Here is a 15,012-nt window from a genome sequence, read left to right on the forward strand (position 1 = left end):
CCTGTCTCCATTTCGTTTAGTTGTTTATCTGGAGCTTTGTTTGGTTCTTTTATTTAGTACATGTTTCTTTGTCTCCCCATTTTGGTCGTCTCCCTATATTTGTTTCTCTGTGGGGCTGCTATGTCTCCCTCAGGTGCTGCATGTGTGTCCTTTGTATGAGTTGTGTGTGCCCTCCTGTTGTAGTTGAGACTTGATTGCTGTTTGCACTTTGATGGGAAAGATTGACCCTCAAGCTAATTGACTCTGAGGATTGGACATTATTACAGTGGGACTGACCCTACAGAGTAGGATTCAATTTAGTGGGGCTCTGGTGCCTTCATAGTCCACCCTTTGGGTGTGTCATCCTTGGAGGTGATTGGGTGATGCTCTGCCTCAGTCTGAAGCTTCCTACTGGGCATACCAAACATGAGACCTCCTGTGTGCTACAGGGGAGGTTTAGCCACAGTCTGTGCCCTGCCCAGGGCCACCTGACATAAGCCATAAAGGGATCCTCAGATGGCTACGACCTGCACTGTGTTTGGAGTTGCATTGAGAGGCCAAGCCGTGAACGAAGGCTGGCTGGCACTAGTGCCTGTATTAGGGCTGCCCAGCCAGAGGTACAGGACATGCCAAATCCAGGTGCTGCTTGTTTGGGTTTTGTGGACCTTTGAGAGATTTTAGGAAAGTATGCAGCATGAGCCAAGGCAGGTCCTTTATACAGAAAAGTCACTGGAAGTGACGTGGGTGTTCTTGAAAATTGGGTGGGGCATTGGCTCAGGGAATCACTAAGGCGGGACAGACACAGATTATAGCCAATTTGATAGAGACTCAGATATGTGTTTGCCTGCATCTGGACACAGCAATGTGGAGGTTCAACAAAGAAAAACTGGCTTCTGTCCATTGATCTGTCTGGGAGAAAGTTGCCCCTCTAGCCCACACCCTGAAGCTAGACAATTCCATGTATTTCCCTGGTGCCTTTCGAGCTGCTGCCCCAGCACTGGAGCTCAGAGCAGGAGGGTCTGTCAGTAAACAAGCCCATGAGAATTCTCTTTAAGAGGAGCACCTGGCAGTGCAGCCATCCTCAGTCTCACTCAGCTACAATCTCTGCTGATTTTCATAACCAGAAGTTATGGGGACTTCTCTCCCCGTCATGGGACACTGGGCTAGGGAGGAGCAGTGACTCTCACTCCTCAGATGGGGACCTCTGCAGATGAGGTATCTCTCCCAGTTTTTAATGGTCACATGCAGGTATGGGACCATCCCATTCCATGTCTCAGCCCCTCCTACCGGTTTCGAGTTGGCTTCTTCTGTATGTTCTTAGTTGTAGGTCTTTGGTTTAGCCAGACTTCAGGGGATTCTCCGTGATGTTTGTTCCATACTTTAGTTGAAATTGATGTGGTACTGAGAAGAGCTGAGCACAGTGTTTACCTATTCCACCATCTTAACCAGGAATCTTTTTTGTCCCTTATTTCGTAAATTATCTTTGCTGACCCAGCTACCATTATTTGTTCTTCTTTATATTAGTTTATATTTTATTTATTTATATACGTAAAATGATATTAGTTGTCTTTTGATAAAAGAGGAAAACATTTTATGTATTTTGAAAAACTTCTTTCAGTGACACCCCTGATGTTGTACTAATTTTAAAAAATATGATAACACTTAAACATAGCTCAGCATAATCATGGTGAAGATCAACACTTGATTTCCAAATTATGTCATTGCATATCATATGCTTGATGATTTGATATTTTCAAATTAAAAATCCATTTCATCATTTATTTTGGAATGTTCTATCAGATTATATAACCTACTAAAGTAGAAAATTTTATTTATCTGCGCAGGGCAGATGTCTCTTCAGTGGTTACAGGGAAATGACTATGAGTACAGCTTGTCTTCCTTTATTGCCACTACAGTTCAACTGAATACTTATTTAATATTTTAAACACAACTTAGTTGTAAGTTTAAGTTTCTCTGAAATATTAAATAAGTTTGTAAAAAGAAAACACAGTGAATATTTTCAAGATATCCTTTTCCTGGGTATTATAGAGCCTGGAATCTACTGAAAATACTGATGATTTCATTGATTTCTGTCTTGTCTGTGCTGTTTTGCACTTTTATAATTTGGTCTAGAATCTGTTAAAAGTGTGGCTGTAATCCTGGATGGTGTTGGTTGCAGATACCAAATCAAGATTCTTTCCATAGTGGAGAAAAAAATAATGATTTTCACAATGATTTCCATGTTTGAGGGAAATAATTACATGTCCAATATGTGTTAGGCAGTGTATACTTTATAAATTATGTCTCACTACAGGATCACAACAGATGAGGAAGCTGGGGTTTGGAGAGATTTTTATATTCTCAGAGCAGTAAAGCTGGAAAAGGGAAGAATGAGAGTTTGAAAGATCTTTGACTCTGTAGGTTAAACTGTTAACTGCTGCTCAGAACTACTTCTCCCAGAATATTAAATGTAGAAGACATTGTTGAAATTGTTCATTTTGGGGTGGGGGTGAGGGTATTTGATTAAAAGGTCATCACCGGCAGGCTTGGTATAGTAGCAACACCCTTTGTTGTTTATTATTACCAATTGTCTATTTTCAAGGTAAATGAATGAGTTTTCTGTAATCAAAAGAAATAAACTCAAACACTTGTTACTTAAACAAGATGTAATTTATTACTTTTAGGAAGAAAAGCCTGATTAAACAAGAATATTATAATCTGTGACAAATAGAGTGACCTTGACAGAATCATTAATCTATTAACTTAGCAAGAAAATAGTAATTAAAATTACTTCTGTGGATCAGGCCCTATACTAAGGCTTTCTATAAACAAACAAACAAACAAACAAGTAAGAAAGTAAGTAAATAAATAAATTAGTTTCACCATCATTAGTTTCTAAACACTGCTTCCCTAGCTTAAGTAACTATCCTGTTATCTTCATGAGAGCTAGGATCACTGCGATAGATTATTAACCAAATTCCCTGTTTCTACCTTTGCCCCCTTTAAGTTTATTCCTCATCCAGCAGCCAGTATTATCACTTTAAAACATAAAGTAACATGATATTCCTTTGGCTCCCAGTCCCGCTATAACTGCCCAATTCCCTCAGAGTAAAGGTTAAAATCCTTACCATTGCCTACAAATTCATAAATGATTTGCTTCCCATCTCTAATTGCTTCCTTAACTTAATTTTCCACCTCTATCTTCTTCATTTCCTGTGCCCTAATCACATTACTTTCTTTGCTGTTTGTGAAACACAGCAAATGTGTCAGGTGGTGGGAGGTGAGTTCATGTGAATTATAAGCCATTTAAATTGCCTTGAGAATGTATTTTACCCAAGAATAATTTTGTCTAATTATAGGGATATGGTATCTCTGGATTAGGCCATTTTAGGCAATACATTTGCATTATTAAAGATACATGTTTATCTTTATATATTATAAAGAACAGTTATTCATTCTCAAAAGAGAAAATATATATATATATATATATATATATAGTTATACACACACACACACAGGAATGTATTTAACAACTTAATATATACTAGGATGTGTTTGACAGGTTGGAAAACAAAAGAGATAAATGCTTGGAGTATTTTTAGTAGGATGAGAGACACATCCTACTAGACACATTTGTCTACAATAGGTAGACAAATAAATGCACATATCAGATAGTGTATAGGAAATAACATGGAAGAAGATTATCGGATAGGAGTAGCTACAGAGAACAGTCAAGAGAGCCTTATGAATAAGATCACAAGCGAAGAAAAACCAGAAATGAGGATATGACAGATCATAGACTTCTTGAGAAACGTTTTCCAGACTAAGAGTAAATGTAAAGACCCTGCAGCAAGTGAATCCTTAATATTTTTAAGCCAAAGCAAGGATGTTGACATGGCTAAAAAACAAGTTGAGGGAGAAAGGGGTAGGAAATGAGCTCTGAAAACCATAATGGGTAGATCACATATGCCATTTTAAGGGCATTGCCTTTACTCTGAGTAAAATGGGGAAGCATTAGAAGTTTTGACACGGAGGAAAGGCATAATTTGATCTATCTTCTTAAAGAGATTGCCATGGATTCTATTTGAGGATAAATTGCAAGGAGTTCAGAACAGAAATAGGAAACCAACATAAAGCAAAAAGAACTATCAGCAGTACATACATGAGAAATGGTGGCTCGGATCAGGGTGGTGACACTGTAGAAGGTGAGAAATGTTAGGTTTTTGATTTTGAAAGTCTTGCTAACAAGAGAAAAGATGGGTCAAGAATGACTCCATGGTGTTTGGCCTTCAACTAGAAGGATGGAGTTTCCATTTACTGAGATGGGGAAGTAAGAAATGGTAGAGAATTCGTTACACATTTGTATGTCTCCTCAGACTACAGCGTAGTCTGAATAAAACTTGGAGTCATGAAGAAGTCTAAGAATACCCTAGAAATATTGTTTCTTGTTATATGATTTCATTCATGATAATTTGATGAGCTGTACATTTTGTTTTGTACACTTTTCTGGATTTGTTTTATATTTTAAATAAAACCACTTTTTCAAAAGAAAGAGTGAGAGTAAAAAGAAAAACGACTCTAGGGAGAATAGATTATAATGCCTAGATTATTCCCTATATGATATTTTTCTGTTCTTTGCCATGCCACCCCTTACTTTAGGTTTTTTGTCATATTTAGACCAGAGGTTGATCAGCTTTTTCTTTAAAGGGCTGGATAGTAAATATCTTACATTCTGTAGGCCAAAGAGTCTCCATTGCAGTTATTCAGCTCTGACACTGTAGCATGAAAACAGACATAGATAATGTGTAAATGAAAGCGTATGTCTGTGTTCCAATGACATTTTACTTATGGACATTGAAATCTGAATTTCATATAATTTTTACATTCCATAAAATATTCTGTCTTTGATTTTTTTTTATTTTATTTTTTTTTTTTAAGTATAGAGACCATTTTTAGCTTCTGGGCTCTGCAAAAACAAGCAATGGGCCAGATTTGGACTGCATGACAGAGTTTGCCAACCCTTGGCCTAAATTATTTGAGCTATTTTCTTACTGGTCTCCTTTTTTCTATTAGTTTTCCTTTCAAATTGTCCTCTACATTGTTCCAGAGATATTTTCGTACAACAAAAATGTAATCATGTAATGCTCTGCAGGACAAGCTCAGGGCACTGAACAGGAGCTGTTCAGGCGTAGGCTGGGTGAGAAGTGCAGGTAAGGCCTTCTAAGCAGGAAGGGTCAGGGAGAGCAGTACAGACTGAAAATGCCATGATATGTGCAGAAACTGTCACCTGCTGAAAGTGCTCATTGTGTGTGGCCTTGGGTTAGAGATGAGGTGAGGAAGTTGTCTGGGACTTACTGCTGGAAGGCTTTTTTAAGCCACGTTAAGGAAATTGGACTTGATATATTTTTGCTAGTGAGTTGTTGTTTAAGGATTTTTCAGGAAGAAAATACATGCTCAGTTTTTTATTTAAGGAGAAAAAAAACACACTACCCTTTGCAATTAGGTTTTAAAAAATGATCATTTTAGTAACTTCACTTTCAATGGAAAGGAAAGCAATATCCAAATTGCAATAGGTTAAATAATAAAAGGTGGGTGAATTATATATGAAAAACGATCAGCACTATTTTGCAGCCTATATGCATACAGATATATGAGTGTGTGTGTGTGTGTGTGTAAGTGTGTGTGTGTGTATACATACATATATACACAGGTAGACATGGATGCACAAATATGTGTCCAAATAAATACACATAAAATACCTGCTAGAGAAGTACTATAATGTGGTATGAACACAAACACTGGGGTTCATGTCAAGAAGTCCACTTTTTCCTTCATATTTACCACCTTCTTAGGAAAGGGCACTTAGTCATTTATTTAACCTTGACTTCTACAACTAATAACAAGATAACTAAACTTAATGACGACTTTTTACAATCCCTACCACTATCTGCATTTTATTCATTTACAGCAGATTCATCTGTTTATTACTTTTAGTATACATTTGTACAAGTCATTTTTTTCCTTCATATTTTGTTTTCCCAGTAGAAAAATACTTTTTGTCACAATGGAACATTTTTGACCTGTTAGCTATTGCCAGTAGAAGAGGAACCTAATCCTTAGGCTATGTGTTTCTAATCCTGTTTTTTTAATCCTTTGTTCAATTTTAGCCTTGGATCAACTGTGCAGTTTTCTTGTGATGAAGATTATGTCTTACAAGGTGCTAAGAGCATCACCTGTCAGCGGATAGCTGAAGTCTTTGCGGCTTGGAGCGATCACAGGCCTGTATGTAAAGGTAAGGAAACATCATTGAAATAATATTACTCTCTTAACACATTCTAATAATTTGAAATTTGTTCTATTGTATACAAATTTTAATTAAATCTTTGAGGTGTGATGCCGTCTTTAAGGCAATATCGAGCTCATGTATGTATCAACAGTTATTGAAATTCTGTGCTATGTGAACCACTGTGTTAGGCTCCTAAGGAATTCCCAATGTAATAGTCACATAGCAACAGATTGGATCATAAAATATATAATACAAGACACTGGTACCTTAGTTGGCCCTTTTTTTTTAAAATCACACATTACCCTGTGTAAACATTGATACAGATGGTAGGAATTTTTTTTTTAACCGTAATTCTACCTTCACTTGTATGATTTGCCATTTTAATTGCTGGTGTGTCCAATAACAGTGATGTTGGTGGCAGTAGATATGGAACACATGGTATAACTTAGTTAATTTAAACTAAGTTCTTTGGCTTTCATATTACTAGTAACTGCAGATAAGTATTACTCCCACCACCTTTCCATGAATTAAATATTTCTATTGGATTTAATAAGGCCTCTTTTTCTCTAAACTTTATTAAGCAGTGTTTGACTGTGAACACCTCAGCCTAGCCCACTGGCATTCTTGACTGCTTGTTTATTGCTGTTATTGGTAATAAGGGCAGCTCTGCATATTTCAGTGTCTTAGTCCTCAAAATTCTGCTAGCTCTCCTTCTCTTTCAGAGAATATTTTCACTGATTCACCATAACCTGCAGATTACTTACAGACAGAATGAGGGTGATATTTGAGGAATAGAGAAGGGACAGATGTGAGAGCTACTGTAAAGGGAAAAAGACATAATATTTGACAACTGGCTGGATATGGAAGGAGAAAGCGACAAGATAGGGTCAAAGATGAATGTTCAAGTCTGTGAGCTTAGAAAAATCTCATGCAGTTAGAAGAAACTGAAAAAATAAAGTCGTATGGGAGAGTACTTGCTGTTACTGCAATGCTGTCATCATCAGCATCATTTTTGAGGCACTTAACGATGTGCCAGGCATTGTGCTAACCACTGCATGCACTCCGTCTCATTTAAGCCTCCAAACAAACCGATGGAGGCATTTTCATCTCCATTTTAGAAATGAGGAATATAAGGCATCGAGAGATCCAGTCACTTTCCCAAGCTAAAATACCTGGAAAATGGCAAAGTCCTTGGTAAGATTATCCATAGAATGGAGAGAGAAGACTGAGCACTAAGGAGGGAGTAGAAAATGATGAAATGGAAGCAACAGGGATAGTCCACTCACCTGGCAGTAGCAACCCACAGTAAGAAGGTTCAAGTAAGACTCTCAGCTTCAAGTAAGACTTTCCTGTCACACGTAGATGCTTATCCATTACCCTTCTAATTTTCAAAGGCTTATAAAACGAGATATAGTGCAAGAGCATTAAAAATAAGTAGTGAAATGGGGATAATGAGAACATTTGGTAAAATGGTTACATGATCCTAAAAACTCACGGACAAGTCGGTAAACAACTTTTAAGAATGATTCATACATTAGACTTAAATATGACATCTGCCAAACAAATAGGAAAACCTGATCGATGTACATGGAAACCATCAGGTATAAAATACAAATATAACAATGCACAGCAAAAACAAACTTTTCTCCTGGATTTGAGATCTGAAATATCTTGCATTGTGCTTTTTAAAGTGGATACTGCATGATAAATATGGTGGTAGTTACTTTTATTAATATCCCAACAAAGAATAGAACACTAAATTGTATGAGGTAGATTTTTTATGGTGTCTTCCACTCAAAACAAATTATACTTATAAGGGACAATATAGTGAAAATCATGTTTTCAAAATCGTGTGATTCAAGTGTGCTGCTTCAGTTTTACATACACTAGAGGTGTGTATTTTTCATTGGCAAAAAAAAAAAAAAGGGAAAATAAAAGATTCAAGAAAAAGAGATGAATGTTAATGCGGAAAGAACATTTCACACAAGAAGAGAAGTTATAGCCAGATCATGGAATTTAAGGTCTACATAAAGTAAGATTGAGACTATAAACCATCTTTTTTTTTATTCAGGACTCTCATTTCAATAAAAAGAATACATCATATTTATTGTGATTGTAAATTGTTCAAAGGCAGAAATAAGGTGCCATGATTTTATTTTTCATAAATCCTGTACCACAAAGAACAGCTCTATACTGACTTAAATCTGAAGAAATATTTGTTGAATATTAATGTATGATTATTTTTCTTTGATTACAAGATGGATGAAATGTATATTTTTTTTATTATTATTCATTCAGCTGTCTTCAGTCATTAGCTGGGAGGTATACAATTTGCATATACTAATATTATTTCATCTGAATTCTATATTTTTCTGAAGATATTAATCATTTATGTATAGTTTTATTTGCTCATTTTATGCAAGGCACATGTGTGTATGGTTTATAAAGTACATTTTGCTATTAGAAATCACTGGCTGTGGTTCTGGAAACGGGAATGGAGGAACATGCTGAAATAGTAATTGAAGTTTTGAAATGACTATCTACTGTGAGTCTGAACAAAGAATAGTTTCATGTCTCATGGGTGCTTGGACAGAATAAATATGCTTTTTTCCAGACAGCAGCATAAATAGCAGTATCAGTGCACTGCACCTTTGAGAGGTTATTAATATAGCTTCTGTCTATGTATTGCATGGTTGAGCAGTCAAGAAATGGTGATTTTAAAAGGACTGAAAGTTCAGACAAACAGCAAATTGTGAATTAAAAGAAAAGAGTGATTCAGAAATCACTATTAATGGATTTTACACAAACTCAGACACTAATTTTCATTCCATAGAATGCATATATATATGAGATATTTGCCAATTTGCAGTTATGGGAAAATTGTTTCTTTGTTGAAAATGCAATAGATACCAAAAGCTTGAGCTTATGCAAATAAGAAGACTTATCCATTTGGATGGTCCATAGAATGTTTATTTTAGACATTCATAATGCTCAAAGAAACAGAATTTGTTTGAGAATTGATAATTTATTAACTCAGAAACATTTAAGAGAGTTAATATTGATTGATTTGACTAAAATTTTTGACTAATTTTGAATCAGTATTTATTTGGAAGGTTCCAAATAACCAATGTTTTGTCTCTTAAGGCACAAGGGCATAAAGCACTTATGGAAGTAATGGGAGGGATGATTTGGGGAGGATTGTAAAAGAAGGCAAAAGAAATACAAAAATACTGGAAGCTGGGCTAAAATTAGGCTTATTTTTGACATTCAATTTTATATTAGTTTCAGGTGTACAAAATAATGGTTAGACATTTATATAACCTACAAAGTGATTGCCCCAATAGGTTTTTCATGCACCAGACACCATATATAGTTATTACAATATTATTGACCATATTCCCTAAGCTGTACGTTACATCTCCATGACTATTTTGTAACTGTCAAATTGTACTTCCCAATCACTTCAATTTTTCACCCTGCTCCTCCATCCGCTCCCATCTTGCAACCATCATTTCGTTCTCTGTATTTATGACTTTATTTCAATTTTGTTTTTTCATTTATTTTTTCAGATTCCACATATAAGTGAAATCATATGGTATTTGTCTTTCTCTGCCTGACTTATTTCACTTAGCATGATACCCTTTGGGTCCATCCCTGTTGTTTCAAATGATAAGGTTCATTCTTTTTCACGGTTGAGTAATATTCTACCATATATACAAAGTCTGCAAATTAAGTTTGCAGACTTGTTGCAAAGATGTGGCTAACCTTTTTTTTTTGATATCAGATGGATTATTCATCATGAATTTGTATCAACTGGACACAGTTAACCAAGTTTACTATTTGGAAGTGCTGAAAAGGCTTTGTGGAAAAGTTAGACGACCTGAACTTTTCACTAACAATTCATGGCTCTTGCATTATGACAATGCACCAGCTCACACAGCACTGTCTGTGAGGGAGTTTTTAGCCAGTAAACAAATGACTGTATTGAATCACCTCGCTACTCACCTGATCTGGCCCCCAATGACTTATTTCTTTACCTAAAGGTAAAGGAAATATTGAAAGGAAGACATGTTGATGACATTCTGGACATCAAGGGCAATACAACAACAGCTCTGATGGCCATTTCAGAAAAAGAGTTCCAAAATTGCTTTGAAGGGTGGACTAGGTGCTGACTTTGGAGCATAGCTTCCCAAGGGGAGTACTTCGAAGGTGACCATAGTGATATTCAACAGTGAGGTATGTTGCACTTTTTTTAGGATGAGTTCAGGAAATTAATGTCCAGTCACATATATATATATATATATCATCTTTTCTTTATCAATTCAGTTTTTGATTGGAATATTTAATCCATTTACATTTAATGTAATTATTGATAGCTATGTAGTTACTGCTATTTTATTAATTGATTGCTGATTGTTTTTGTAGTTCTTTGTTCTTATTCTCTTGTTCTGTTTTTGCATGTTGATTACTTTCTGCTTCTTCTTTATTTCTTGGATATTTCTTGTAGATTTTTATTTTGTGGTTACCATGTGCTTTATCTATATACCAAGCTGATGGGCAGTTTAAGTTTGAAAACTTTCTAAAATCACTGTCATTTTTACTCACCTCCTCATGTTTATATTTTTCTCTCTTTTTTTTTTTTTAACTTCTTTTGGGTGTGTGCGTTTGTGTGTATCACTTAATTTACCATTGTAATTACACATGATTTTCCAACTTTTGCCTTTCAGTCTTTGTATTAGTTTTTCTATTGTTTGATCCACTGCTTTCATTATGTGAGAATTATTTTTCTTTGCAATATTTCCTTATTTATTCATTCATTCATTCATTCATTTATTTTTGTTCTTCTTCTTAAAGATATCTCTTTAACATTTCTTGTAGTACTGCTTTGGTTTTGATGAATTCCTTCAGCTTTTCTTGTCTGGAAGGCACTTTATCTCTCCTTAGATTGTCAATGACAGCCTTGCTCAATAGAGTAATCTTGGTTGTAGGTCCTTGTCTTTCATTACTTTGGAAATTGCATGCCAGTCCCTTCTGGCCTGAAAAGTTTCTATTGACAGTCTTATGGGAGCTCCCTTGGTAACTGATTGCTTTTCTCTTGTTGCTTTTAAGATAGTTTCTTCATTTTTAACCATTGGCATTTTAATTTTGATGTGTCTTGGTGAAGGCCTCTTTGGGTTCTTCTTGTTTGGAACTCTCTGCACTTCCTGAACTTGTATGTCTATTTTCTTCAGGTGAGGGAAGTTTTCAGTCATTATTTTTTCAAATAGGTTTTCAATCCCTTCCTCTCTCTCTTCTCTTTCTTGTACCCCTATGATGTGAATGTTGTTACTCTTGATGTTGTCACAGAGGTCCCTTAATCTATCCTTATTATTTTGTTTTTATTCATTTTTCTTTTTACTGTTCTGATTGGGTGTTTTCCACCACCTTGTCTCCCAAAGCACTGAGTTGATCCTCTGATACAAGTAATCTATTATTCATTCCAACTGATGTATTCTTCATTTCAGTTAATGTATTATTCATTTTTGACTGGTTATTATTTTATTATATTTTTATGTTTTCTATGTGTTTGTTGAACTTCTCACTGAGTTCATCTATTCTTCTCTTAAGTTCATTGAACATCCTTATAACTGGTGTTTTGAACTCTTCATCAGGTAGATTTCTTCCCTCCTTTATGTTTAGTTCTTTATGTGAAATTTTGTTCTGTTCTTCCTTTGGGACCTATTACATTGTGTTCTCATTTAGGCAGCCTCCCTGTATTTGTTTCTATGTATTAAGTAGATCTGCTACATTCCCCAGTCTTAGCACAGCAGCTTTATGTAGTAGGTGTCCTGAGGGAACCAGTGGCATGGTCTCCCTGTTCACCTGAGCTATGCACTCCAGGTGTGGCCCTTGTGTGGGTTGTGAGTACTCTCCTGTTACAGTTGAACCTTGATTGCTGTTGGCATGTCAGTAGGTGGGATTGACCCTCAGTCTGACTGGCTCTGAGTAGTGGTTATGACTATAGAGAGCAAGTTGTTGTTTGTGGAGTGATTCCATGGTACGAGATTCACCTTAGTCAGGCTTGATACCTGCTGAATCCACCTTTTGGGTGTGTCATTTGTGGCCCTAATTGGGTAGCACTCTGGTGTGGTGTGAAGCCTACCACCAGGTGTGCTTGTTCTAGGGCCTCTTATGAGGGGCTTTAGTGCAGACCAAGGTCAGGGACACCTCACCTGGTAGGAGACACAAAGTGAACTGCCATTGGTAGCTGCCTGTGCTGGGATTGGAAGTGCCTGGGAGTGCTAATGCTGTGAACTGAGGTTCACTGTCCCTAGTGTCGGGCTGGTGGCTGCTTAGCAAGCGATCCAGGCCATGCTGTAGTGTGGGCTCAGGCTATCAGCTTGTGTGAATTAGCTTCTGAAAACGGATCATACCTGTTGCGAGAATCGGGTAGGACAGGGTCTCAGATAATCACCAGGGTGGGGCAAGCACTGTGTTTTCCAGTTTGATGGAGACTCAGAATTGGCACCAGCACCTGTGGGCTGGGTGGGGGGGCGGTGTCAACAATGAAAGTACCTGCCTTCACGTTAGTCCCAGAGAGAACTGCCCCTCCCGCCTTTGCCCTGAAGCCAGACAATTCGTTTCCTTGCCATATGTCCCTATCACTTTTTGATCTTATGTCCCTTCACTGAATCTTAGGGCAGTTTTTATAAGTGAATGAGTCTATGCTAGGACCCTTTAAGAAGGCACTTGGATCTATAGCAGACCTCTTTCTCACCCAACTGAATCCCTGCTGATTTTCATAGCCAGCTGTTGTGATGACTTCTGTTCCTAGCACTACTGCTCATGCTGGGGAGCCCCATGTGGAGCTGGGACCCCTCACTACTCAGTGGGGATTCCACAGCTGAGATATCCCTTTCAATTTTTAACCACCACACATGGGTGTGAAAACAACCCGTTTCATTTCTCTGCCCCTCTTACCAGTCTCAATGTGGCTTCTTTACATCCTTAGTTATAGTTCTGTTCAACTGGACTTCAGGTGCTTCTCAAGAGTGATTGTTCTATAATTTAGTTGTAATTTTGATGTGGTTGTGGGAGGAGGTGAGCACAGCATTTACCTACTCTGCCATCTTCACTGGAAGTCCCTGGGAGTCACCTTTTACATACTTTATTTAATCAATCACCAATTATCTTCCTCATCTGAATTTTACAGAAGATTGTACATCTCTTGTAAGAAAACATTATTATATATTACCTAGTTTTGTGTGTATGTCTTGTTAACCAATGCAAAATAATAAGAAACCTTACATACTGTATATCCCATATAGTATTTAGTCTGGCATACCTACTAATGTTCATTAATATTTGTGGAATCCAAAGTAAATTAATCAGTATATTAATAAGTAAATAGACAATTATCTACTTCATAGGGTGTTAAGAATTTATATGAGGGTGGCATTATACCTAATATAAAAGTACTTAGTATATGGGCTAAACACAAACAATTGATAGAAGTGCTAGATGTTGTGATGGTTCTGCTGCTGATAATAATTGTTAACTCATCTGATTCCAAAAATCACCCAGAATGTGTGTCCATCCAGTTGTTTCTTTAACTATACCAAAATTATCCCAGCAGGTGAATAGTAAACAAAATCACCATCCTCATTTTTATATATATCTGACCTGTCCTGAATGAAAGCAAACCTATTAACCATATTTTGCTGACTTTTCAGTATCTTACTTGACTTGCACCTCCTCCAAAAATTCTTTCCTGATGTCTTCAATAATCCTTTATTCCCCCCCACCTTTGTTTCACATTACTTCACATTTTTAACACTGAATTCTATTCTGTTTACCACTGCTTCCTCATCATTTCATGGGCCATAGATTTGCTTCTTCAACCAAAATCATCTCAGAAAGAACAAAATAATCAGCACTTCTTAAATGATTGAGTTTTCAGTGGATCTGTTTCAACTGTTGCCAAGAAAAGGACAGTTACCGGTGTGGTCTATCCAGATATTGAGTTTGATTAAACAGAAAGATCATAATGAGGTTAAAATTCTCTCTTCATATACAAAGTGAAAAAAGGTTGTACAGTTTGTATGTTAGATAATTACTAGCCTAACCTAAGAGCTAAACAGTATTTATTAATGGATTTGCAGGTCATAGTTTGCCAAATTCTTTCACATATAAATTCCTACTCATATTTTATTCTTCTTCATAATATTTAGCCCAGTAACCAATATGCCCATGTTTTTGTTCACATAATAGTTGCTAAATAAACATTTTGATTAAATATTTTGGGGAGATTTAATTATTTATAAAAAACAATTTAAGAAGATAGTAATGTGCTGGTTGTAATGAAAGAAAGTTGTCCTGGTAGAAAGTCTCCTGTTATGCAAAAGCAATTAGAAAATTTTGCCCAAGAGCAAACCAGAACCTGCTGAAATTTATCAACTAGAAACACATATAGCAGGTGTTTTTTTGTAGTTGTTATTGATGCCTTCTCAGTTTCATGGAATAATGTTACAGATGAGGTGATGCATAATAAGGATGATATTAGCAATTAATAGAATGACATATGGTGAAGAAGATAGACAGATGGTCTAGATATGGATATTTATCATACACCCGTGTTTCTTGATGTTCTTTTATTTTTTTCGAAGAACAAGTTTGAAATTTGTTATGTAATTTTGATAAGAAAATTAATTTTACTGCATTCCAATGATGAACATATCGGGGTGACAAAAAAAAGGTATACACATGAC

The 15,012-nt window shown here is 36.3% G+C and overlaps 1 protein-coding gene across 6 annotated transcripts in view; it reads left to right on the top strand.

Moving 5' to 3' along the window:
* Positions 1-15,012, top strand: part of CSMD3 (CUB and Sushi multiple domains 3) — a 1,090,811-nt gene that overhangs the window by 479,646 nt on the left and 596,153 nt on the right. For all 6 annotated transcript variants that reach the window (XM_074316364.1, XM_074316366.1, XM_074316365.1 and 3 more), the window contains one exon: positions 6,147-6,271. In XM_074316364.1, the coding sequence (XP_074172465.1) occupies positions 6,147-6,271 (125 nt within the window). The remainder of the gene's footprint in view (positions 1-6,146; positions 6,272-15,012) is intronic.

Source organism: Rhinolophus sinicus, linkage group LG12, assembly GCF_036562045.2.
Source record: "Rhinolophus sinicus isolate RSC01 linkage group LG12, ASM3656204v1, whole genome shotgun sequence".
Taxonomy (NCBI): Eukaryota; Metazoa; Chordata; class Mammalia; order Chiroptera; family Rhinolophidae; genus Rhinolophus; species Rhinolophus sinicus.